This window comes from Procambarus clarkii, chromosome 41 (genome assembly GCF_040958095.1).
Source record: "Procambarus clarkii isolate CNS0578487 chromosome 41, FALCON_Pclarkii_2.0, whole genome shotgun sequence".
NCBI lineage: Eukaryota > Metazoa > Arthropoda > Malacostraca > Decapoda > Cambaridae > Procambarus > Procambarus clarkii.
Window position 1 is genome coordinate 34148666 of NC_091190.1, and position 25967 is coordinate 34174632.

A 25967-nucleotide genomic window follows, 5' to 3' on the forward strand; every position below is an offset into this window, starting at 1 on the left:
GCACATATGGCTGCTGCAGATATGGTGCAGTTCATCAAGAAGGCACATGTGGCTGTTGCAGGTGTGTTGCAGTTCATCAAGAGGGCACATGTGGCTGTTGCAGGTTTGTTGCAGTCAATCGGTAAGGCACATGTGGCTGTTGCAGGTGTGTTGCAGTCCATCAGTGAGGCACAGATGGCTGCTGCAGGTGTGTTGCAGTTCATCAGTGAGGCACATGTGGCTGTTGCAGGTGTGTTCCAGTCCGTCAGTGAGGCACAGGTGGCTGCTGCTTGTGTGTTGCAGTTCATCAGTGAGGCACATGTGGATGTTGCAGGTGTGTTGCAGTTCATCAGCGAGGCACATATGGCTGCTGCAGGTGTGTTGCAGTCCATCAGTGAGGCACAGGTGGCTGCTGCAGGTGTGTTGCAGTTCATCAGTGAGGCACAGATGTCTGCGGCAGGTGTGCTGCAGTTCATCAGTGAGGCACATGTGGCTGTTGCAGGTGCGTTGCAGTCCATTAGAGGCACATGTGGCTGTTTCAGGTGTGTTACAGTTCATCAGTGAGGCACATGTGGCTGTTTCAGGTGTGTTACAGTTCATCAGTGAGGCACATCTGGCTGTTGTAGGTGTGTTGCAGTCCATCAGTGAGGCACTGGTGGCTGCTGCAGGTGTGTTGCAGTCCATCAGTGAGACACATGTGGCTGCTGCAGATATGTTGCAGACCATCAGAGAGGTAAATGTGGCTGCTGCAGGTGTGTTGCAGTTCATCAAGAAGACACATGTGGCTGTTGCTGGTGTGTTGCAGTCCATCAGTGAGGCACATGTGGCTGTTGTAGGTGTGTTGCAGTCCATCAGTGGGGCACAGGTGGCTGCTGCAGGTGTGTTGCAATTCATCAGTGAGGTACATGTGGCTGTTGCAGGTGTTGCAGTCCATCAGTGAGACACAGGTGGCTGCTGCAGGTATGTTGCAGTTCATCAGTGAGGCACATGTGGCTGTTGCAGGTGTGTTACAGACCAGTGATTCACATGTGGCTGTTGCATGTGTGTTGCAGTCCATCAGAAAGGTACATGTGGTTGCTGCAGATGTGTTGCAGTCCATCAGTGAGACACATGTGGCTGCTGCAGATATGTTGCAGACCATCAGTCAGGTAAATGTGGCTGCTGCTGGTGTATTGCAGTTCATCAGTGAAGCACATGTGGCTGTTGCAGGTGTGTTGCATTCCATCAGTGAGGCACATGTGGCTGCTGCAGGTGTGTTGCAGTCCATCAGTGAGGCACATGTGGCTGTTGCAGGTGTGTTGCCGTTCATCAGTGCGGCACATGTGTTTGTTGCAGGTGTGTTGCAGTCCATCACTGAGGCACATGTGGCGGTTGCAGGTGTGTTGCATTCAATCTGTGAGGCACAGGTGGCGGCTGCAGGTGTGTTGCAGTCCAACAGTGAGGCACATGTGGCTGCTGCAGGTGTGTAGCAATCCATCAGTGAGGCACACGTGGCTGCTGCAGATGTGCTGCAGTCCATCAGTGAGACGCATGTGGCTGCTGCAGGTGTGTTGCAGACCATCAGTGAGGCACTTGTGGCTGCTGCAGATGTGTTGCAGTCCATCAGTGAGGAACATGTGGCTGCTGCAGGTGTGTTGCAGACCATCAGTGAGGCACATGTGGCTGTTGCAGGTGTGTTCCAGTCCGTCAGTGAGGCACAGGTGGCTGCTGCATGTGTGTTGCAGTTCATCAGTGAGGCACATGTGGCTGTTTCAGGTGTGTTCCAGTCCGTCAGTGAGGCACAGGTGGCTGCTGCATGTGTGTTGCAGTTCATCAGTGAGGCACATGTGGATGTTGCAGGTGTGTTGCAGTTCATCAGCGAGGCACATAAGGCTGCTGCAGGTGTGTTGCAGTCCATCAGTGAGGCACAGGTGGCTGCTGCAGGTGTGTTTCAGTTCATCAGTGATGCACAGATGGCTGTGGCAGGTGTGTAGCAGTTCATCAGTGAGGCACATGTGGCTGTTGCAGGTGTGTTGCAGTCCATAAATGAGGCACATTTGGCTGTTTCAGGTGTGTTACAGTCCATCAGTGAGGCACATGTGGCTGTTGCAGGTGTGTTGCAGTCCTTCAGTGAGGCACTGGTGGCTGCTGCAGGTGTGTTGCAGTCCATCAGTGAGGTGCATGTTGCTGCTGCAGATGTGTTGCAGTTCATCAAGAAGACACATGTGGCTGTTGCTGGTGTGTTGCAGTCCATCAGTGATGCACATGTGGCTGTTGTAGGTGTGTTGCAGTCCATCAGTGCGGCACAGGTGGCTGTTGCAGGTGTGTTACAGACCATCAGTGATTCACATGTGGCTGTTGCAGGTGTGTTGCAGTCCATCAGTGAGGCACAGGTGGCTGCTGCAGGTGTTTCAGTTCATCAGTGAGGCACAGATGGCTGCGGCAGGTGTGTAGCAGTTTATCAGTGAGGCACATGTGGCTGTTGCAGATGTGTAGCAGTTCATCAGTGAGGCACATGTGGCTGTTGCAGGTGTGTTACAGTTCATCAGTGAGGCACATGTGGCTGTTTCAGGTGTGGGACAGTCCATCAGTGAGGCACTGGTGGCTGCTGCAGGTGTGTTGCAGTCAGTGAGGTGCATGTGGCTGCTGCAGATGTGTTGCAGTCCATCAGTGAGACACATGTGGCTGCTGCAGATATGTTGCAGTTAATCAGTGAAGCACATGTGGCTGCTGCAGGTGTGTTGCAGTCCATCAGTGAGGCACTTGTGGTTGTTGCAGGTGTGTCGCAGTTCATCAGTGAGGCACATGTGGCTGTTGCAGGTGTGTTACAGTCCATCAGTGAGGTACATGTGGCTGTTGCAAGTGTGTTGCAGTCCATCAGTGAGGCACTGGTGGCTGTTGCAGGTGTGTTGCAGTCCATCAGTGAGGTGCATGTGACTGCTGCAGATGTGTTGCAGTCCATCAGTGAGACACATGTGGCTGCTGCAGATATGTTGCAGACCATCAGTGATGTAAATGTGGCTGCTGCAGGTGTGTTGCAGTTCATCAGTAAGGCACATGTTGCTGTTGCAGGTGTGTTGCAGTCCATCAGTAAGGCACATGTTGCTGTTGCAGGTGTGTTGCAGTCCAACAGTGAGGCAAAGGTGGCTGATGCAGGTGTGTTGCAGTTCATCAGTGAGGTACATGTGGCTGCTACAGATGTGTTGCAGTCCATTAGTGAGGCACATGTGGCTGCTGCAGATGTGTTGCAGTCCATCAGTGAGACACATGTGGCTGCTGCATGTGTGCTGCAGTCCATCAGTGAGGCACATGCGGGTGCTGCAGATGTGTTGCAGTCCATCAGTGAGGCACATGTGGCTGCTGCAGATGTGTTGCGGTGCATCAGTGAGGCACATGTGGCTGCTGCAGATGTGTTGCAGACCATCAGTAGGGCACATGTGGGTGTTGCAGGTGTGTTGCAGTCCATCAGTGAGGCACATGTGGCTGCTGCATATGTGTTGCAGTCCATCAGTGAGGCACATGTGGCTGTTGCAGGTGTGGTGCAGTCCATCAGTGAGGCGCATGTGGCAGTTGCAGGTGTGTTACAGTCCATTAGTGAGGCACTGGTGGCTGCTGCAGGTGTGTTGCAGTCCATCAGTGATGCACATGTGGCTGCTGCAGATGTGTAACAGTCCATCAGTGAGACACATGTGGCTGCTGCAAATATGTTGCAGACCATCAGTGAGGTAAATGTGGCTGCTGCAGGTGTGTTGCAGTTCATAAGTGAAGCACATGTGGCTGCTGCAGGTGTGTTGCAGTCCATCAGTGTGGTACATGTGGCTGTTGCAGGTGTGTTGCAGTTCACCAGTGAGACACATGTGGCTGTTGCAGGTGTGTTGCAGTTCATCAGTGAGGCACATGTGGCTGTTGCAGGTGTGTTGCATTTCATCAGTGAGTCACATGTGACTGTTGCAGGTGTGTTGCAGTCCATCAATGAGGCACACGTGGCTGTTGCAGGTGTGTTGCAGTCCAACAGTGAGGCACAGGTGGCTGCTGCAGGTGTTTTGCAGTTCATCAGTGAGGCACATGTGGTTGCTACAGATGTGTTGCAGTCAATCAGTGAGGCACATGTCGCTGCTGCAGATGTGTTGCAGTCCATCAATGAGGCACACGTGGCTGTTGCAGGTGTGTTGCAGTCCAACAGTGAGGCAAAGGTGGCTGATGCAGGTGTGTTGCAGTTCGTCAGTGAGGTACATGTGGCTGCTACAGATGTGTTGCAGTCCATCAGTGAGACACCTGTGGCTGCTGCAGATGTGTTGCAGTCCATCAGTGAGACACATGTGGCTGCTGCTTGTGTGTTGCAGTCCATCAGTGAGGCACATGCGGGTGCTGCAGATGTGTTGCAGTCCATCAGTGAGGCACATGTGGCTGCTGCAGGTGTGTTGCAGTCCATCAGTGAGGCACATGTGGCTGTTACAGGTGTGTTGCAGTCCATCAGAGAGGCACATATGGCTGCGGCAGATGTGATGCAGTTCATCAAGAAGGCACATGTGGCTGTTGTAGGTGTGTTGCAGTTCATCAAGAAGGCACATGTGGCTGTTGCAGGTGTGTTGCAGTCCATCAGTGAGGCACATGTGGCTGTTGCAGGTGTGTTCCAGTCCGTCAGTGAGGCACAGGTGGCTGCTGCATGTGTGTTGCAGTTCATCAGTGAGGCACATGTGGCTGTTTCAGGTGTGTTCCAGTCCGTCAGTGAGGCACAGGTGGCTGCTGCATGTGTGTTGCAGTTCATCAGTGAGGCACATGTGGATGTTGCAGGTGTGTTGCAGTTCATCAGCGAGGCACATAAGGCTGCTGCAGGTGTGTTGCAGTCCATCAGTGAGGCACAGGTGGCTGCTGCAGGTGTGTTTCAGTTCATCAGTGATGCACAGATGGCTGTGGCAGGTGTGTAGCAGTTCATCAGTGAGGCACATGTGGCTGTTGCAGGTGTGTTGCAGTCCATAAATGAGGCACATTTGGCTGTTTCAGGTGTGTTACAGTCCATCAGTGAGGCACATGTGGCTGTTGCAGGTGTGTTGCAGTCCTTCAGTGAGGCACTGGTGGCTGCTGCAGGTGTGTTGCAGTCCATCAGTGAGGTGCATGTTGCTGCTGCAGATGTGTTGCAGTCCATCAGTGAGACACATGTGGCTGCTGCAGATATGTTGCAGACCATCAGTGAGGTAAATGTGGCTGCTGCAGGTGTGTTGCAGTTCATCAAGAAGACACATGTGGCTGTTGCTGGTGTGTTGCAGTCCATCAGTGATGCACATGTGGCTGTTGTAGGTGTGTTGCAGTCCATCAGTGCGGCACAGGTGGCTGTTGCAGGTGTGTTACAGACCATCAGTGATTCACATGTGGCTGTTGCAGTCCAACAGTGAGGCACAGGTGGCTGCTGCAGGTGTTTTGCAGTTCATCAGTGAGGCACATGTGGTTGCTACAGATGTGTTGCAGTCAATCAGTGAGGCACATGTCGCTGCTGCAGATGTGTTGCAGTCCATCAATGAGGCACACGTGGCTGTTGCAGGTGTGTTGCAGTCCAACAGTGAGGCAAAGGTGGCTGATGCAGGTGTGTTGCAGTTCGTCAGTGAGGTACATGTGGCTGCTACAGATGTGTTGCAGTCCATCAGTGAGACACCTGTGGCTGCTGCAGATGTGTTGCAGTCCATCAGTGAGACACATGTGGCTGCTGCTTGTGTGTTGCAGTCCATCAGTGAGGCACATGCGGGTGCTGCAGATGTGTTGCAGTCCATCAGTGAGGCACATGTGGCTGCTGCAGGTGTGTTGCAGTCCATCAGTGAGGCACATGTGGCTGTTACAGGTGTGTTGCAGTCCATCAGAGAGGCACATATGGCTGCGGCAGATGTGATGCAGTTCATCAAGAAGGCACATGTGGCTGTTGTAGGTGTGTTGCAGTTCATCAAGAAGGCACATGTGGCTGTTGCAGGTGTGTTGCAGTCCATCAGTGATTCACATGTGGCTGTTGCAGGTGTGTTGCAGTCCATCAGTGAGGCACAGGTGGCTGCTGCAGGTGTTTCAGTTCATCAGTGAGGCACAGATGGCTGCGGCAGGTGTGTAGCAGTTCATCAGTGAGGCACATGTGGCTGTTGCAGATGTGTAGCAGTTCATCAGTGAGGCACATGTGGCTGTTGCAAGTGTGTTACAGTTCATCAGTGAGGCACATGTGGCTGTTTCAGGTGTGGGACAGTCCATCAGTGAGGCACTGGTGGCTGCTGCAGGTGTGTTGCAGTCAGTGAGGTGCATGTGGCTGCTGCAGATGTGTTGCAGTCCATCAGTGAGACACATGTGGCTGCTGCAGATATGTTGCAGTTAATCAGTGAAGCACATGTGGCTGCTGCAGGTGTGTTGCAGTCCATCAGTGAGGCACTTGTGGTTGTTGCAGGTGTTTCGCAGTTCATCAGTGAGGCACATGTGGCTGTTGCAGGTGTGTTACAGTCCATCAGTGAGGTACATGTGGCTGTTGCAAGTGTGTTGCAGTCCATCAGTGAGGCACTGGTGGCTGTTGCAGGTGTGTTGCAGTCCATCAGTGAGGTGCATGTGACTGCTGCAGATGTGTTGCAGTCCATCAGTGAGACACATGTGGCTGCTGCAGATATGTTGCAGACCATCAGTGATGTAAATGTGGCTGCTGCAGGTGTGTTGCAGTTCATCAGTAAGGCACATGTTGCTGTTGCAGGTGTGTTGCAGTCCATCAGTAAGGCACATGTTGCTGTTGCAGGTGTGTTGCAGTCCAACAGTGAGGCAAAGGTGGCTGATGCAGGTGTGTTGCAGTTCATCAGTGAGGTACATGTGGCTGCTACAGATGTGTTGCAGTCCATTAGTGAGGCACATGTGGCTGCTGCAGATGTGTTGCAGTCCATCAGTGAGACACATGTGGCTGCTGCATGTGTGCTGCAGTCCATCAGTGAGGCACATGTGGCTGCTGCAGATGTGTTGCAGTGCATCAGTGAGGCACATGTGGCTGCTGCAGATGTGTTGCAGACCATCAGTAGGGCACATGTGGGTGTTGCAGGTGTGTTGCAGTCCATCAGTGAGGCACATGTGGCTGCTGCAGATGTGTTGCAGTCCATCAGTGAGGCACATGTGGCTGTTGCAGGTGTGGTGCAGTCCATCAGTGAGGCGCATGTGGCAGTTGCAGGTGTGTTACAGTCCATTAGTGAGGCACTGGTGGCTGCTGCAGGTGTGTTGCAGTCCATCAGTGATGCACATGTGGCTGCTGCAGATGTGTAACAGTCCATCAGTGAGACACATGTGGCTGCTGCAAATATGTTGCAGACCATCAGTGAGGTAAATGTGGCTGCTGCAGGTGTGTTGCAGTTCATAAGTGAAGCACATGTGGCTGCTGCAGGTGTGTTGCAGTCCATCAGTGTGGTACATGTGGCTGTTGCAGGTGTGTTGCAGTTCACCAGTGAGACACATGTGGCTGTTGCAGGTGTGTTGCAGTTCATCAGTGAGGCACATGTGGCTGTTGCAGGTGTGTTGCATTTCATCAGTGAGTCACATGTGGCTGTTGCAGGTGTGTTGCAGTCCATCAATGAGGCACACGTGGCTGTTGCAGGTGTGTTGCAGTCCAACAGTGAGGCACAGGTGGCTGCTGCAGGTGTTTTGCAGTTCATCAGTGAGGCACATGTGGTTGCTACAGATGTGTTGCAGTCAATCAGTGAGGCACATGTCGCTGCTGCAGATGTGTTGCAGTCCATCAATGAGGCACACGTGGCTGTTGCAGGTGTGTTGCAGTCCAACAGTGAGGCAAAGGTGGCTGATGCAGGTGTGTTGCAGTTCGTCAGTGAGGTACATGTGGCTGCTACAGATGTATTGCAGTCCATCAGTGAGACACCTGTGGCTGCTGCAGATGTGTTGCAGTCCATCAGTGAGACACATGTGGCTGCTGCTTGTGTGTTGCAGTCCATCAGTGAGGCACATGCGGGTGCTGCAGATGTGTTGCAGTCCATCAGTGAGGCACATGTGGCTGCTGCAGGTGTGTTGCAGTCCATCAGTGAGGCACATGTGGCTGTTACAGGTGTGTTGCAGTCCATCAGAGAGGCACATATGGCTGCGGCAGATGTGATGCAGTTCATCAAGAAGGCACATGTGGCTGTTGTAGGTGTGTTGCAGTTCATCAAGAAGGCACATGTGGCTGTTGCAGGTGTGTTGCAGTCCATCAGTGAGGCACATGTGGCTGCTGCAGGTGTGTTGCAGTTCATCAGTGAGGCACAAATGGCTGTTGCAGGTGTGTTCCAGTACATCAGTGAGGCACAGATGGCTGCTGCAGGTGTGTTACAGTTCATCAGTGAGGCACTTGTCGCTCTTGCAGATGTGTTGCAGTACATCAGTGAGGCACATGTGGCTGGTGCAGATGTGTTGCAATCCATCAATGAGGCACTTGTGGCTGTTGCAGGTGTGTTGCAGTCCAACAGTGAGGCACAGGTGGCTGATGCAGGTGTGTTGCAGTTCATCAGCGAGGCACATTTGGCTGCTACAGATGTGTTGCAGTCCATCAGTGAGGCACATGTGGCTGCTGCAGATGTGTTGCAGTCCATCAGTGAGACACATGTGGCCGCTGCAAGTGTGTTTCAGTCCATCAGTGAGGCACATGTGGCTGCTGCAGATGTGTTGCAGACCATTAGTGAGGCACATGTGGCTGTTGCAGGTGTGTTATAGTCCATCTGTGAGGCACATGTGGCTGTTGCAGGTGTGGGACAGTCCATCAGTGAGGTACTGGAGGCTGCTGCAGGTGTGTTGCAGTCAATCAGTGAGGTGCATGTGGCTGCTGCAGATGTGTTGCAGTCAATCAGTGAGGTGCATGTGGCTGCTGCAGATGTGTTGCAGTCCATCAGTGAGACACATGTGGCTGCTGCAGATATGTTGCAGACCATCAGTGAGGTAAATGTGGCTGCTGCAGGTGTGTTGCAGTTAATCAGGGAAGCACATGTGGCTGCTGCAGGTGTGTTGCAGTCCATCAGTGAGGCACTTGTGGTTGTTGCAGGAGTGTTGCAGTCCATCTGTGAGGCATATGTGGCTGTTGCAGGTGTGTTACAGTCCATCAGTGAGGCAAATGTGGCTGTTGGAGGTGTGTTGCAGTCTATCAGTGAGGTACTGGTGGCAGCTGCAGATGTGTTGCAGTTCATCAGTGAGGTGCATGTGACTGCTGCAGATATGTTGCAGACCATCAGTGATGTAAATGTGGCTGCTGCAGGTGTGTTGCAGTTCATCAGTGAAGCACATGTGGTTGCTGCAGATGTGTTGCAGTCCATCAGTGAGACGCATGTGGCTTCTGCAGATATGTTGCAGACCATCAGTGATGTAAATGTGGCTGCTGCAGGTGTGTTGCAGTTCATCAGTAAGGCACATGTTGCTGTTGCAGGTGTGTTGCAGTCCATCAGTAAGGCACATGTTGCTGTTGCAGGTGTGTTGCAGTCCAACAGTGAGGCAAAGGTGGCTGATGCAGGTGTGTTGCAGTTCATCAGTGAGGTACACGTGGCTGCTACAGATGTGTTGCAGTCCATTAGTGAGGCACATGTGGCTGCTGCAGATGTGTTGCAGTCCATCAGTGAGACACATGTGGCTGCTGCATGTGTGCTGCAGTCCATCAGTGAGGCACATGCGGGTGCTGCAGATGTGTTGCAGTCCATCAGTGAGGCACATGTGGCTGCTGCAGATGTGTTGCGGTGCATCAGTGAGGCACATGTGGCTGCTGCAGATGTGTTGCAGACCATCAGTAGGGCACATGTGGGTGTTGCAGGTGTGTTGCAGTCCATCAGTGAGGCACATGTGGCTGCTGCATATGTGTTGCAGTCCATCAGTGAGGCACATGTGGCTGTTGCAGGTGTGGTGCAGTCCATCAGTGAGGCGCATGTGGCAGTTGCAGGTGTGTTACAGTCCATTAGTGAGGCACTGGTGGCTGCTGCAGGTGTGTTGCAGTCCATCAGTGATGCACATGTGGCTGCTGCAGATGTGTAACAGTCCATCAGTGAGACACATGTGGCTGCTGCAAATATGTTGCAGACCATCAGTGAGGTAAATGTGGCTGCTGCAGGTGTGTTGCAGTTCATAAGTGAAGCACATGTGGCTGCTGCAGGTGTGTTGCAGTCCATCAGTGTGGTACATGTGGCTGTTGCAGGTGTGTTGCAGTTCACCAGTGAGACACATGTGGCTGTTGCAGGTGTGTTGCAGTTCATCAGTGAGGCACATGTGGCTGTTGCAGGTGTGTTGCATTTCATCAGTGAGTCACATGTGGCTGTTGCAGGTGTGTTGCAGTCCATCAATGAGGCACACGTGGCTGTTGCAGGTGTGTTGCAGTCCAACAGTGAGGCACAGGTGGCTGCTGCAGGTGTTTTGCAGTTCATCAGTGAGGCACATGTGGTTGCTACAGATGTGTTGCAGTCAATCAGTGAGGCACATGTCGCTGCTGCAGATGTGTTGCAGTCCATCAATGAGGCACACGTGGCTGTTGCAGGTGTGTTGCAGTCCAACAGTGAGGCAAAGGTGGCTGATGCAGGTGTGTTGCAGTTCGTCAGTGAGGTACATGTGGCTGCTACAGATGTATTGCAGTCCATCAGTGAGACACCTGTGGCTGCTGCAGATGTGTTGCAGTCCATCAGTGAGACACATGTGGCTGCTGCTTGTGTGTTGCAGTCCATCAGTGAGGCACATGCGGGTGCTGCAGATGTGTTGCAGTCCATCAGTGAGGCACATGTGGCTGCTGCAGGTGTGTTGCAGTCCATCAGTGAGGCACATGTGGCTGTTACAGGTGTGTTGCAGTCCATCAGAGAGGCACATATGGCTGCGGCAGATGTGATGCAGTTCATCAAGAAGGCACATGTGGCTGTTGTAGGTGTGTTGCAGTTCATCAAGAAGGCACATGTGGCTGTTGCAGGTGTGTTGCAGTCCATCAGTGAGGCACATGTGGCTGTTGCAGGTGTGTTCCAGTCCGTCAGTGAGGCACAGGTGGCTGCTGCATGTGTGTTGCAGTTCATCAGTGAGGCACATGTGGCTGTTTCAGGTGTGTTCCAGTCCGTCAGTGAGGCACAGGTGGCTGCTGCATGTGTGTTGCAGTTCATCAGTGAGGCACATGTGGATGTTGCAGGTGTGTTGCAGTTCATCAGCGAGGCACATAAGGCTGCTGCAGGTGTGTTGCAGTCCATCAGTGAGGCACAGGTGGCTGCTGCAGGTGTGTTTCAGTTCATCAGTGATGCACAGATGGCTGTGGCAGGTGTGTAGCAGTTCATCAGTGAGGCACATGTGGCTGTTGCAGGTGTGTTGCAGTCCATAAATGAGGCACATTTGGCTGTTTCAGGTGTGTTACAGTCCATCAGTGAGGCACATGTGGCTGTTGCAGGTGTGTTGCAGTCCTTCAGTGAGGCACTGGTGGCTGCTGCAGGTGTGTTGCAGTCCATCAGTGAGGTGCATGTTGCTGCTGCAGATGTGTTGCAGTCCATCAGTGAGACACATGTGGCTGCTGCAGATATGTTGCAGACCATCAGTGAGGTAAATGTGGCTGCTGCAGGTGTGTTGCAGTTCATCAAGAAGACACATGTGGCTGTTGCTGGTGTGTTGCAGTCCATCAGTGATGCACATGTGGCTGTTGTAGGTGTGTTGCAGTCCATCAGTGCGGCACAGGTGGCTGTTGCAGGTGTGTTACAGACCATCAGTGATTCACATGTGGCTGTTGCAGTCCAACAGTGAGGCACAGGTGGCTGCTGCAGGTGTTTTGCAGTTCATCAGTGAGGCACATGTGGTTGCTACAGATGTGTTGCAGTCAATCAGTGAGGCACATGTCGCTGCTGCAGATGTGTTGCAGTCCATCAATGAGGCACACGTGGCTGTTGCAGGTGTGTTGCAGTCCAACAGTGAGGCAAAGGTGGCTGATGCAGGTGTGTTGCAGTTCGTCAGTGAGGTACATGTGGCTGCTACAGATGTGTTGCAGTCCATCAGTGAGACACCTGTGGCTGCTGCAGATGTGTTGCAGTCCATCAGTGAGACACATGTGGCTGCTGCTTGTGTGTTGCAGTCCATCAGTGAGGCACATGCGGGTGCTGCAGATGTGTTGCAGTCCATCAGTGAGGCACATGTGGCTGCTGCAGGTGTGTTGCAGTCCATCAGTGAGGCACATGTGGCTGTTACAGGTGTGTTGCAGTCCATCAGAGAGGCACATATGGCTGCGGCAGATGTGATGCAGTTCATCAAGAAGGCACATGTGGCTGTTGTAGGTGTGTTGCAGTTCATCAAGAAGGCACATGTGGCTGTTGCAGGTGTGTTGCAGTCCATCAGTGAGGCACATGTGGCTGTTGCAGGTGTGTTACAGACCATCAGTGATTCACATGTGGCTGTTGCAGGTGTGTTGCAGTCCATCAGTGAGGCACAGGTGGCTGCTGCAGGTGTTTCAGTTCATCAGTGAGGCACAGATGGCTGCGGCAGGTGTGTAGCAGTTCATCAGTGAGGCACATGTGGCTGTTGCAGATGTGTAGCAGTTCATCAGTGAGGCACATGTGGCTGTTGCAAGTGTGTTACAGTTCATCAGTGAGGCACATGTGGCTGTTTCAGGTGTGGGACAGTCCATCAGTGAGGCACTGGTGGCTGCTGCAGGTGTGTTGCAGTCAGTGAGGTGCATGTGGCTGCTGCAGATGTGTTGCAGTCCATCAGTGAGACACATGTGGCTGCTGCAGATATGTTGCAGTTAATCAGTGAAGCACATGTGGCTGCTGCAGGTGTGTTGCAGTCCATCAGTGAGGCACTTGTGGTTGTTGCAGGTGTTTCGCAGTTCATCAGTGAGGCACATGTGGCTGTTGCAGGTGTGTTACAGTCCATCAGTGAGGTACATGTGGCTGTTGCAAGTGTGTTGCAGTCCATCAGTGAGGCACTGGTGGCTGTTGCAGGTGTGTTGCAGTCCATCAGTGAGGTGCATGTGACTGCTGCAGATGTGTTGCAGTCCATCAGTGAGACACATGTGGCTGCTGCAGATATGTTGCAGACCATCAGTGATGTAAATGTGGCTGCTGCAGGTGTGTTGCAGTTCATCAGTAAGGCACATGTTGCTGTTGCAGGTGTGTTGCAGTCCATCAGTAAGGCACATGTTGCTGTTGCAGGTGTGTTGCAGTCCAACAGTGAGGCAAAGGTGGCTGATGCAGGTGTGTTGCAGTTCATCAGTGAGGTACATGTGGCTGCTACAGATGTGTTGCAGTCCATTAGTGAGGCACATGTGGCTGCTGCAGATGTGTTGCAGTCCATCAGTGAGACACATGTGGCTGCTGCATGTGTGCTGCAGTCCATCAGTGAGGCACATGCGGGTGCTGCAGATGTGTTGCAGTCCATCAGTGAGGCACATGTGGCTGCTGCAGATGTGTTGCAGTGCATCAGTGAGGCACATGTGGCTGCTGCAGATGTGTTGCAGACCATCAGTAGGGCACATGTGGGTGTTGCAGGTGTGTTGCAGTCCATCAGTGAGGCACATGTGGCTGCTGCAGATGTGTTGCAGTCCATCAGTGAGGCACATGTGGCTGTTGCAGGTGTGGTGCAGTCCATCAGTGAGGCGCATGTGGCAGTTGCAGGTGTGTTACAGTCCATTAGTGAGGCACTGGTGGCTGCTGCAGGTGTGTTGCAGTCCATCAGTGATGCACATGTGGCTGCTGCAGATGTGTAACAGTCCATCAGTGAGACACATGTGGCTGCTGCAAATATGTTGCAGACCATCAGTGAGGTAAATGTGGCTGCTGCAGGTGTGTTGCAGTTCATAAGTGAAGCACATGTGGCTGCTGCAGGTGTGTTGCAGTCCATCAGTGTGGTACATGTGGCTGTTGCAGGTGTGTTGCAGTTCACCAGTGAGACACATGTGGCTGTTGCAGGTGTGTTGCAGTTCATCAGTGAGGCACATGTGGCTGTTGCAGGTGTGTTGCATTTCATCAGTGAGTCACATGTGGCTGTTGCAGGTGTGTTGCAGTCCATCAATGAGGCACACGTGGCTATTGCAGGTGTGTTGCAGTCCAACAGTGAGGCACAGGTGGCTGCTGCAGGTGTTTTGCAGTTCATCAGTGAGGCACATGTGGTTGCTACAGATGTGTTGCAGTCAATCAGTGAGGCACATGTCGCTGCTGCAGATGTGTTGCAGTCCATCAATGAGGCACACGTGGCTGTTGCAGGTGTGTTGCAGTCCAACAGTGAGGCAAAGGTGGCTGATGCAGGTGTGTTGCAGTTCGTCAGTGAGGTACATGTGGCTGCTACAGATGTATTGCAGTCCATCAGTGAGACACCTGTGGCTGCTGCAGATGTGTTGCAGTCCATCAGTGAGACACATGTGGCTGCTGCTTGTGTGTTGCAGTCCATCAGTGAGGCACATGCGGGTGCTGCAGATGTGTTGCAGTCCATCAGTGAGGCACATGTGGCTGCTGCAGGTGTGTTGCAGTCCATCAGTGAGGCACATGTGGCTGTTACAGGTGTGTTGCAGTCCATCAGAGAGGCACATATGGCTGCGGCAGATGTGATGCAGTTCATCAAGAAGGCACATGTGGCTGTTGTAGGTGTGTTGCAGTTCATCAAGAAGGCACATGTGGCTGTTGCAGGTGTGTTGCAGTCCATCAGTGAGGCACATGTGGCTGCTGCAGGTGTGTTGCAGTTCATCAGTGAGGCACAAATGGCTGTTGCAGGTGTGTTCCAGTACATCAGTGAGGCACAGATGGCTGCTGCAGGTGTGTTACAGTTCATCAGTGAGGCACTTGTCGCTCTTGCAGATGTGTTGCAGTACATCAGTGAGGCACATGTGGCTGGTGCAGATGTGTTGCAATCCATCAATGAGGCACTTGTGGCTGTTGCAGGTGTGTTGCAGTCCAACAGTGAGGCACAGGTGGCTGATGCAGGTGTGTTGCAGTTCATCAGCGAGGCACATTTGGCTGCTACAGATGTGTTGCAGTACATCAGTGAGGCACATGTGGCTGCTGCAGATGTGTTGCAGTCCATCAGTGAGACACATGTGGCCGCTGCAAGTGTGTTTCAGTCCATCAGTGAGGCACATGTGGCTGCTGCAGATGTGTTGCAGACCATTAGTGAGGCACATGTGGCTGTTGCAGGTGTGTTATAGTCCATCTGTGAGGCACATGTGGCTGTTGCAGGTGTGGGACAGTCCATCAGTGAGGTACTGGAGGCTGCTGCAGGTGTGTTGCAGTCAATCAGTGAGGTGCATGTGGCTGCTGCAGATGTGTTGCAGTCAATCAGTGAGGTGCATGTGGCTGCTGCAGATGTGTTGCAGTCCATCAGTGAGACACATGTGGCTGCTGCAGATATGTTGCAGACCATCAGTGAGGTAAATGTGGCTGCTGCAGGTGTGTTGCAGTTAATCAGGGAAGCACATGTGGCTGCTGCAGGTGTGTTGCAGTCCATCAGTGAGGCACTTGTGGTTGTTGCAGGAGTGTTGCAGTCCATCAGTGAGGCATATGTGGCTGTTGCAGGTGTGTTACAGTCCATCAGTGAGGCAAATGTGGCTGTTGGAGGTGTGTTGCAGTCTATCAGTGAGGTACTGGTGGCAGCTGCAGATGTGTTGCAGTTCATCAGTGAGGTGCATGTGACTGCTGCAGATATGTTGCAGACCATCAGTGATGTAAATGTGGCTGCTGCAGGTGTGTTGCAGTTCATCAGTGAAGCACATGTGGTTGCTGCAGATGTGTTGCAGTCCATCAGTGAGACGCATGTGGCTTCTGCAGATATGTTGCAGACCATCAGTGATGTAAATGTGGCTGCTGCAGGTGTGTTGCAGTTCATCAGTGAAGCACATGTGGCTGCTGCAGGTGTGTTGTAGTCCATCAGTAAGGCACATGTGGCTGTTGCATGTGTGTTGCAGTCCATCAGTGAGGCACTGGTGGCTGCTGCAGGTGTGTTGCAGTCCATCAGTGAGGCACATGTGGCTGCTGCAGATGTGTAGCAGTCCATTAGTGAGACACATGTGGCTGCTGCAAATATGTTGCAGACCATCAGTGAGGTAAATGTGGTTGCTGCAGGTGTGTTGCAGTCCATCAGTGAGACATGTGGCAGCTGCAGGTGTGTTGCAGTCCATCAATGAGGCACATGTGGCTGCAGCAGATGTGTTGCAGTCCATCAGTGAGACACATGTGGCTGCTGCAGGTGTGTTTCAGTCCATCAGTGAGACTCATGTGGCTTCTGCAAATATGTTGCAGACCATCAGTGAGGTAAATGTGGTTGCTGCAGGTGTGTTGCAGTTCATCAGTGAAACACATTGCTGCAGGTGTGTTGCAGTTCATCAGTGAGGCACTGGTGGCTGCTGCAGGTGTGTTGCAGTTCATCAGTGAGGCACATGTGGCTGTTGCAGGTGTTGCAATCCATCAGTGAGGCACATGTGGCTGTTGCTGGTTTGTTGCAGTTCATCAGTGAGGCACATTTGGCTGTTGCAGGTGTGTTACAGTCCATCAGTGATTCACATGTGCCTGTTGCCGGTGTGTTGCAGTTCATCAGTGAGGCACTGATGGTTGCTGCAGATGTGTTGCATTCCATCAGTGAGACACATGTGGCTGCTGCAGATATGTTGCAGATCATCAGTGAGGTAAATGTGGCTGCTGCAGGTGTGTTGCAGTTCATCAGTGAAGCACATGTGGCTGCTGCAGGTGTGTTGCAGTCCATCAATGAGGCACATGTGCCTGTTGCAAGTGTGTTGCAGTCCATCAGTGAGGCACAGGTGGCTGCTGCAGGTGTGTTGCAGTCCATCAGTGAGACACATGTGGCTGCTGCAGATATGTTGCAGTCCATCAGTAAGGCACATGTTGCTGTTGCAGGTGTGTTGCAGTCTATCAGTGAGGCACAGGTGGCTGCTGCAGGTGTGTTGCAGTCCATCAGTGAGACACATGTGGCTGCTGCAGATATGTTGCAGTCCATCAGTAAGGCACATGTTGCTGTTGCAGGTGTGTTGCAGTCCATCAGTGAGGCACAGGTGGCTGCTGCAGGTGTGTTGCAGTCCATCAGTGAGGCACAGGTGGCTGCTGCAGGTGTGTTGCAGTTCTTTAGTGAGGCACAGGTGGATGCTGCAGGTGTGTTGCAGTTCATCAGTGAGGCACATGTGGCTGTTGCAGGTGTGTTGCAGTTCATCAGTGAAACACATTGCTGCAGGTGTGTTGCAGTCCATCAGTGAGGCACTGGTGGCTGCTGCAGATGTGTAGCAGTCCATTAGTGAGACACATGTGGCTGCTGCAAATATGTTGCAGTCCATCAGTAAGGCACATGTTGCTGTTGCAGGTGTGTTGCAGTCCATCAGTGAGGCACATAAGGCTGTTGCAGGTGTGTTGCAGTCCATCAGTGAGGCACAGGTGGCTGCTGCAGGTGTGTTGCAGTTCTTTAGTGAGGCACAGGTGGATGCTGCAGGTGTGTTGCAGTTCATCAGTGAGGCACATGTGGCTGTTGCAGGTGTGTTGCAGTTCATCAGTGAAACACATTGCTGCAGGTGTGTTGCAGTCCATCAGTGAGGCACTGGTGGCTGCTGCAGGTGTGTTGCAGTTCATCAGTGAGGCACATGTGGCTGTTGCAGGTGTGTTGCAGTCCATCAGTGAGGCACATGTGGGTGTTGCTGGTTTGTTGCAGTTCATAAGTGAAGCACATGTGGCTGCTGCAGGTGTGTTGCAGTCCATCAGTGAGGCACAGATGGCTGCTGCAGGTGTGTTGCAGTTCATCAAGAAGGCACATGTGGCTGTTGCAGGTGTGTTGCAGTCCATCAGTAAGGCGCATGTGGCTGTTGCAGATGTGTTGCAGTCCATCAGTAAGACATGTGGCAGCTGCAGGTGTGTTGCAGTCCATCAATGAGGCACATGTGGCTGCTGCAGATGTGTTGCAGTCCATCAGTGAGACACATGTGGCTGCTGCAGGTGTGTTTCAGTCCATCAGTGAGACTCTTGTGGCTTCTGCAAATATGTTGCAGACCATCAGTGAGGTAAATGTGGTTGCTGCAGGTGTGTTGCAGTTCATCAGTGAAACACATTGCTGCAGGTGTGTTGCAGTCCATCAGTGAGGCACTGGTGGCTGCTGCAGGTGTGTTGCAGTTCACCAGTGAGGCACATGTGGCTGTTGCAGGTGTGTTGCAGTCCATCAGTGAGGCACATGTGGCTGTTGCTGGTTTGTTGCAGTTCATCAGTGAGGCACATGTGGCTGTTGCAGGTGTGTTGCAGTCCATCAGTGAGGCACATTTGGCTGTTGCAGGTGTGTTACAGTCCATCAGTGATTCACATGTGGCTGTTGCCGGTGTGTTGCAGTTCATCAGTGAGGCACTGATGGTTGCTGCAGATGTGTTGCATTCCATCAGTGAGACACATGTGGCTGCTGCAGATATGTTGCAGATCATCAGTGAGGTAAATGTGGCTGCTGCAGGTGTGTTGCAGTTCATCAGTGAAGCACATGTGGCTGCTGCAGGTGTGTTGCAGTCCATCAGTGAGGCACATGTGGCTGTTGCAGGTGTGTTGCAGTCCATCAATGAGGCACATGTGCCTGTTGCAAGTGTGTTGCAGTCCATCAGTGAGGCACAGGTGGCTGCTGCAGGTGTGTTGCAGTCCATCAGTGAGACACATGTGGCTGCTGCAGATATGTTGCAGTCCATCAGTAAGGCACATGTTGCTGTTGCAGGTGTGTTGCAGTCCATCAGTGAGGCACAGGTGGCTGCTGCAGGTGTGTTGCAGTCCATCAGTGAGACACATGTGGCTGCTGCAGATATGTTGCAGTCCATCAGTAAGGCACATGTTGCTGTTGCAGGTGTGTTGCAGTCCATCAGTGAGGCACATAAGGCTGTTGCAGGTGTGTTGCAGTCCATCAGTGAGGCACAGGTAGCTGCTGCAGGTGTGTTGCAGTTGTTTAGTGAGGCACAGGTGGATGCTGCAGGTGTGTTGCAGTTCATCAGTGAGGCACATGTGGCTCTTGCAGGTGTGTTGCAGTCCATCAGTGAGGCACAGGTGGCACTGCAGGTGTGTTGCAGTTCATCAGTGAGACACATGTTGCTGTTGCAGGTGTGTTGCAGTCCATCAGTGAGGCACAGGTGGCTGCTGCAGGTGTGTTGCAGTTCATCAGTGAGGCACATGTGGTTGCTACAGATGTGTTGCAGTTAATCAGTGAGGCACATGTCGCTGCAGCAGATGTGTTGCAGTCCATCAATGAGGCACACGTGGTTGTTGCAGGTGTGTTGGAGTCCAACAGTGAGGCAAAGGTGGCTGATGCAGGTGTGTTGCAGTTCATCAGTGAGGTACATGTGGCTGCTACAGATGTGTTGCAGTCCATCAGTGAGGCACGTGTGGCTGCTGCAGATGTGTTGCAGTCCATCAGTGAGACACATGTGGCTGCTGCATGTGTGTTGCAGTCCATCAGTGAGGCACATGCGGGTGTTTAATTTTTCTCATGATGCTTCTATTCCTGAACTCCCTTCAGGAGGTGTTTTCCAATTCCTTATTATCATCACTTTTTATTAAAAGTGATGATAATTTGTAAGTACAGGTTTATATGTTGATTATATAGACCTGTAATCAAACACTAGAGGCCTTGGTGTTGCCAGATATAGAAGTAGCCAATATCAATTTGATTGGCAACTCAACCTGCACATCAAAAAACAAATTAAGTGGTGACATTTCGGTCTGCCCTGAACCATTATGAAGACTTGATAATTGTCTAGGATGGACTGAAATGTCATAGCTTCTTTATTTCAGATGTGGATTGGGTGTCTAATTTTACACCACATTATTGTGACTTGCTATTTACATTTGTTTTGCAGTTGCGTTTTGTATTTTAATAGATGCAAATAATGTGGCTTTTGTTTATTACTAATTTATATTTATAGATAGAAAAAAGTGTAATAGTTGAGGATTACTTATGGCCCTTTAATTATTACATAGAACTTAATAGTTCTCTCTACATACAAGGTCACTGTAACAGTTTTTAAATAATAAAGAATTGTGCTTAATGTAACATTGTTTATTTATACCTGGAAAATTTTTCAGTATATTATCCCCCCAAAATTTTTCATAATTTCCATCTCTTGGACTTGATAGTAAAGTGACACTTGAATCCTGATGGTCCAAGTGCTTTGGAACCATTCCTTCATTTCTTCTTATTCTAGCTCCTTATTCTCATATCTCTCAGTGCTTTCTTCACATAATTATGTGCCGAGTAAGGAAATTTGTAAGCAATGATCAATGAAATTAAAACATTGATTATGAAGTAATTATTTTAATATATGAGAAATCCCATTACTAGTTAATGGTCACAAAACAATCATTAGTAGTCACTTCAGTGCTAGACACAAGGACATTAGTAATTCTCACTTCAATATTAGGAATGGTTAGCAACTTATTTTTGCTATATACAGTAATCATCTTAATATACAGATTGTGGATGACATTGAGCACATGGAAATTTATGTGTAGGCATTCTAGATCTCTGTCTTGGTCCAGTGTCTCACACCCCCATGGTCCACATCTTCTCTTGTAACAGAATTATCAGAACATCAACCTAGAATTACTGGATGTATTGGAAATACCATCCTGTCCAGTGGGATGTTTAAATGCAACAGCATAGAGCTCGCCCTGCTCAACATGAAGTCCTAATTACTCTTGTGTCAGGTAGGGTTTTAACCCAGCAACCAATTTACAGTTACCACGTTCCTGGAAAGTTTTTAAAGCTATGGCACTGTTCGATCTGAGGTTACAGAAACATAAATGTATGAAGTTGTAAAAAGTTGCTAAAACTTTGAGCTAATGTTGTCCATGCAAAACTTCAGACCTTGTTCATCTTATAAAATTACCTCAAAGTTATGAAATTCATTGCCTCAAAGTGAGCAAATAAAAATATGAATATTTAAAACAAATACAATAATAGGTGCACAGCCAGGAGTGACAGATGGACTCATGCAAGCCAGCAACGTGAGAGGACTCTGCTCCCACAGCCACTCCTTCCATACCTACATCCCGCTGAGCGGGTAGCAGTTGGAGTAAGCTGTGTACCGACACATCTATGGTCCAGGACCACCTGCATCATGATGTACAAGGATAAATTTCACTTCAGGGAGAACCGCTCCTTCAGTAAGGGTGAAGTACTGATGAAAATCACTGCAGCCAACATTACACCTGCACCATCCTCATTCTCACCTCCACAACACTACCTGGCAGATAGGACTGTACAGTATTTGCCAGGTAAATTGGTCAACGCATCGCTGACCACGCCAACGATGGGATCATCTCCAGCATAAACACCCTGAACCCAGCCTTGACTGAAGTAGCAGCCACAGTCTTCACCAGTGACCACACCCCAAGATCAACACTGAAGCTGACCTTCAGCATGCAACCTCAGACCAAGTTCATTCCATCCAGTGGTCGACCCCAAATATTCATTTATAAATTTGAATATGCTGTTCATTCAAAATTGGAATTTTCTCAGATAGAAATTAATATTTTTATATATTAGCATACTGTGCATATTTAGGCATTGGTTAGGTTCTGTTGGCAAATATTTGTATTTGTTTTATGAAGGTGAAGAGTTTACAGCATTTTGATTTGAACAAAAGTTGTCAGCCACTTTTTTGTTGTCTGCTTTGCTGACGACAAAAGTCATCAGTGAAACAGTTGTTCAAGAAGATTTTTGAACGTCATTAGTTGTGAGTCGTATGTAAAACAGTATTTCATTAAAAAATGGGATTTGGCGGATGCAATTAATGGACTTTGGCCTTTCTTTATGATGATGGGCCGCAGCATGGCTACTACAGGTGCCTCTGAAGTGCTCCCAACACATACCCTCCGTAAGTGAAGTCTGGCTGTGTCTACCCTCGGGGTGCAGGCGCTTCACAAGTACCCCCAACACACTTCCTCCGTGTGTGAAGTCAGGCAGTCTCTACTTTCGGGGGTGCAGGCGCCTCACAAGTGCTCCCAACACACACCCTCCGTGAGTGAAGTCTGGCCGTCTCTACCCTCGGGGGGTGCAGGCATCTCACAAGTGCTCCCATTACACCCGCTATGAGTGAAGTCTGGCCATATCTACCCTCGGGATTCAGGCGCCTCACAAGTGCTCCCAACACACACCCTCCATGAGTGAAGTCTGGCCGTCTCTAACCTCGGGTGGTGCAGGTGCCTCACATGTGCTCCCAACACACACCCTCCATGAGTGAGGTCTGGACGTCTCTACCCTCATGGGGGAGGGGGGGTGGTGTAGGCGCCTCACAAGTGCTCCCAATACACATCCTCCGTGAGTGAGGTCTGGCCGTCTCTACCCTCGGGGGGCGCAGGTGCCTCACAAGTGCTCTCAACACACACCCTCCGTGAGTGAGGTCTGGCCGTCTCTACCCTCGGGGGGCGCAGGTGCCTCACAAGTGCTCTCAACACACACCCTCCGTGAGTGAGGTCTGGCCGTCTCTACCCTCGGGGGGTGCAGGTGCCTCACAAGTGCTCTCAACACACACCCTCCGTGAGTGAGGTCTGGCCGTCTCTACCCTCGGGGGGTGCAGGTGCCTCACAAGTGCTCTCAACACACACCCTCCGTGAGTGAGGTCTGGCCGTCTCTACCCTCGGGGGGTGCAGGTGCCTCACAAGTGCTCTCAACACACACCCTCCGTGAGTGAGGTCTGGCCGTCTCTACCCTCGGGGGGTGCAGGCGTCTCATAACTGCCCCCAACACACACTTTGTGGACTAGTGAACCAAACTAGTGGAACTTAGTGGTTTGGAGCAGTGAGACAACCTAGCGGACCAAACTCTCACAAGTCAGTCAGGCTTGGGGAGTAGGAGAACTCCCAGAACCCTATCAAGTAGGTACCCACCGTGAGTGAAGTCTTGCCATCTACCCTCGGGGGGTTGGAGGGGTGCAGGCACCTCACAAGTGCCTCCAACACACACCCACCGTGAGTGAAGTCTGGCCCTCTACCCTTGGGGGGAGGGGGAGGTGCAGGCACCTCACAAATGCTCCCATCACTCGCCCACAGTGAGTGAAGTCTGTCATATGATATATGGATACTGACTTGACCTCTCTTGCCCAGGCTCAAGGGGTGGGCGACCAGGCCCCTAAATTTTTTTTTTTTTTTTTGAGATATATACAAGAGTTGTTACATTCTTGTACAGCCACTAGTACGCGTAGCGTTTCGGGCAAATCCTTAATCCTATGGTCCCTGGAATACGATCCCCTGCCGCGAAGAATCGTTTTTTTCATCCAAGTACACATTTTACTGTTGCGTTAAACAGAGGCTACAGTTAAGGAATTGCGCCCAGTAAATCCTCCCCGGCCAGGATACGAACCCATGACAGCGCTCGCGGAACGCCAGGCGAGTGTCTTACCACTACACCACGGAGACTGCTGGTTGAAATCGGACTGTGATGGAAGACTGGGCTCTATTGCCCCGCTACATTGGGTCCAGACCAGACAACTACCCCCCACCCCACCCCCCGCTATCGTCCCTCCTCTGTGATACGGTCGAGCCACAAGCCCCCAGTGGTGACCATCTTGTCCCCTGGCACGGCTCTGTTTCTCATTGTGACTACTGCACCTTTTACCCCCCCCCCCCTCTCTGGAGGGTTCTCAAAGCCGTCCCCACCACGGCCGCTCTCGCATGATCCCCTCCCATACTAATACGTACTACGCCTTGTTTGGTCCTGCTATGTGGGCTAAATACTTTGATCTCAACCATCTGGATTCTACACCACCTGACGATTTCTCTCTCCATAAACACCTTGTTGATTTGGTAGATGCCTCTGTTACTTTTAGGCCCGCCTTTCTGGGTACACATGTTGTCGCTGCTCCTCAGGATGTAGCTTCCCACTTAGCCGCATTGTCCTGCATTGGGGAGACCCCTTTTTGGGCCTCCAAAAACGCTCGGTTAGATGCCAGTGTTGACACTGTTCTCCCGCACCATGTTGCAATTGGTTTTCGAGACCTAAAAGACTGCAACGAGGATATTAAACATATCCACGAAGCCCAAGGCCAGTCTGTCTTCTAGGTGGACACGTTCACTCGACCCCCTCGTGGTCGTTGCCCTCAACCCTTTCGAGTTGTGAAAATTACCTTTGATAGTCGGACCCTTCCATCTTCTGTAATTCTTGCTGGTCCTGGATGCTCCGTTCAGGAATACAGTCCCTCTCATAGACTTTGTAATAAGTGCTGGAAGTTCGGGCTTGGTGCCTTCAAATGCACCAGTACTGTGTGTCTATGCCCCATGTGTTGGGATGAAGGGCACTCTAAGAGTGCTCTTCTCCCCAGGCTCGCTGCCTCAATTGTGGTGAAGCCCAACCTACCTTCTCTCGCGTGTGTATTCACTTCAAACTTGAGGAAGCCGTCCTCGTCTTGAAACACTGGGCTCGTTTGTCTTTTCCTGAGGCGAGATGTCAAGTCTGCCATCTCAACCCTTTCATTTGGGTATCTTATGATCACGTGTTGTGTTCTACCTTTCCTCATCATTTCCACCTTACTCAATCTCACACCCGTTTCCAGGCCTTAGACCCAGACACACTCACCACCTCCTCCCCTTTTCCTTTACATTTTGTCCCGAGGGGGCCCCCTCCTGGTTCTCCATCTGAAGTTTCATCCCTTCCTTCCCAGTCTGCCATGTCTCCCATATCTTCTTTCCTATATTCCCCTGATCCTTCTTCCCAACCCTTCCCCGAGTCTCTTGGCTCTCCATACTGCCTGTCTGTCCAGGCTGTTGTCCATCATCCTCCCAGCAATCTTCATGTTGTTTGCTACCGTTCTTCTTCCTCTGTTGAGACAATTGAGTCTGTCGCCCAGTATGTTGTTGCTGGAACACCTGTCTGAGTCATAAACGTAAGCCTGGCTCCACTCCTCTCTCCTTCCCGGCGCGTAAGAAGGCATGGCTTTCTTTCCCCCCCCCCCCTCCCACCTCAGACTTTATCGCTCCATCCCCTCCCATTTTGGTGGTCGGGCCCTCTGTCCTAGCTATGGAAGTTTCTTTAGACTCTGATTCTCTTTCGATTGCCGCCCTTGCTAAGGTGTACTCTCTGGTCTCTGCCTCCACTCCTCCGGACCTCGTCCGCTCGCCTCTGGTCTATTCTCCTGCTCCCTTTTCTCCATCCTTACTAAGTTGACCTATGCCCCCTAACCCTGAGCTCATTTAATATGCCGTGTTCTTCTTTACCTCTGTTTCTTCATTGTTCTCTGTTGCTGTCCTCTATCCTTTTGACAATGTCTATTCTTCAATGGAATTTTCTAGGATTTATGTCAACTTCAATGAACTCCAACTTCAGATTGCACAGTTTTCACCACTTTGTATATGTCAAAAGGAGCCGATGCTTGGTGCTCGTCCTGGTCACTTTCGTTGTTATTCCTTTCTCCTCCCCCCCCCCTCCAGGTTTTTGCTGGGGCCCATAACTCTACTGCTCTCTTGATTTTTACTGACATTCCCTTCGTCCCCCTACTTTTTCAATCGCCTATCTTTGCAGCCTGTGTCTTTGTGAGTAAATGGTATACAGTCTGTTCCATTTATCTCCCAAATGTCCTGCTTTCTCTTCCTGGTCTTCAGCACCTACTGAACTCCTTGCCAGACCTGTGCTCCTGTTGAGTGATTTCAACTGTCGACATACCCTCTGGGGTGATGTTCTGACAAACACTAGAGGCCGCCTTCTGGAACCGTTCGTCCTCTCTTCTTTCATGTCTCTTCTGAATTCTGGTGAACCCACTCACGTGGACTCGAACTAGCACCCTTTCCTGTCTTGATCTTTCTCTCTGCTCGTCGTCTCTTTCCTTAGATTTCACGTGACAGGTTCTTGATGACCTCCATAACAGTGACCATTTCCCTATCCTTGTTACCTTTTCTCTTTTCATCCTCCCCTGAGAGCTGAGTGGACAGCGCATTGGATTCGTAGTCTTGAGTCTATCGTAGTCTATCCCAGGTTGAGGCGGAAACAAATGGGCAGAGTTTCTTTCACCCTGCTGCCATTGTTACCTAGCAGTAAATAGGTACCTGGGCATTAGACAGCTGCTGCAGGCTGCTTCCTGGGGGTGTGTAACAAAAAGGAGGCCTGGT

The 25967-nt window shown here is 51.2% G+C and overlaps 1 protein-coding gene across 1 annotated transcript; it reads left to right on the top strand.

Annotated features, from left to right (window-relative positions):
* The first annotated feature begins 6 nt into the window (after window positions 1-6).
* LOC138373244 (uncharacterized) lies at window positions 7-20378 on the top strand. The gene is made up of 28 exons (XM_069339284.1): window positions 7-103; window positions 356-481; window positions 1819-1944; window positions 3031-3174; window positions 4123-4224; window positions 4417-4542; window positions 4753-4878; window positions 5498-5599; window positions 5792-5917; window positions 6668-6811; window positions 7718-7819; window positions 8012-8137; window positions 8390-8641; window positions 9188-9313; window positions 9398-9541; window positions 10448-10549; window positions 10742-10867; window positions 11078-11203; window positions 11823-11924; window positions 12117-12326; window positions 13035-13178; window positions 14127-14228; window positions 14421-14546; window positions 14799-15050; window positions 15597-15722; window positions 16054-16163; window positions 17720-17908; window positions 20340-20378. Exons 1-28 carry the CDS (start codon window positions 7-9, stop codon window positions 20376-20378), a joined length of 3723 nt encoding a protein of 1240 aa, XP_069195385.1.
* The last annotated feature ends 5589 nt before the right edge of the window (window positions 20379-25967 follow it).

Bases quoted from the DNA above. Each gene is read 5' to 3' on its own strand.
- LOC138373244 (XM_069339284.1), top strand. From the start codon at position 7: ATGGCTGCTGCAGATATGGTGCAGTTCATCAAGAAGGCACATGTGGCT. The intron at 3,175-4,122 runs GTGAGGCACATG...TGGCTGTTGCAG, and splicing joins AGATGTGTTGCAGTCCATTA to GTGTGTTGCAGTCCAACAGT. The intron at 14,229-14,420 runs GTGAGACACCTG...TGGCTGTTACAG, and splicing joins AGATGTATTGCAGTCCATCA to GTGTGTTGCAGTCCATCAGA.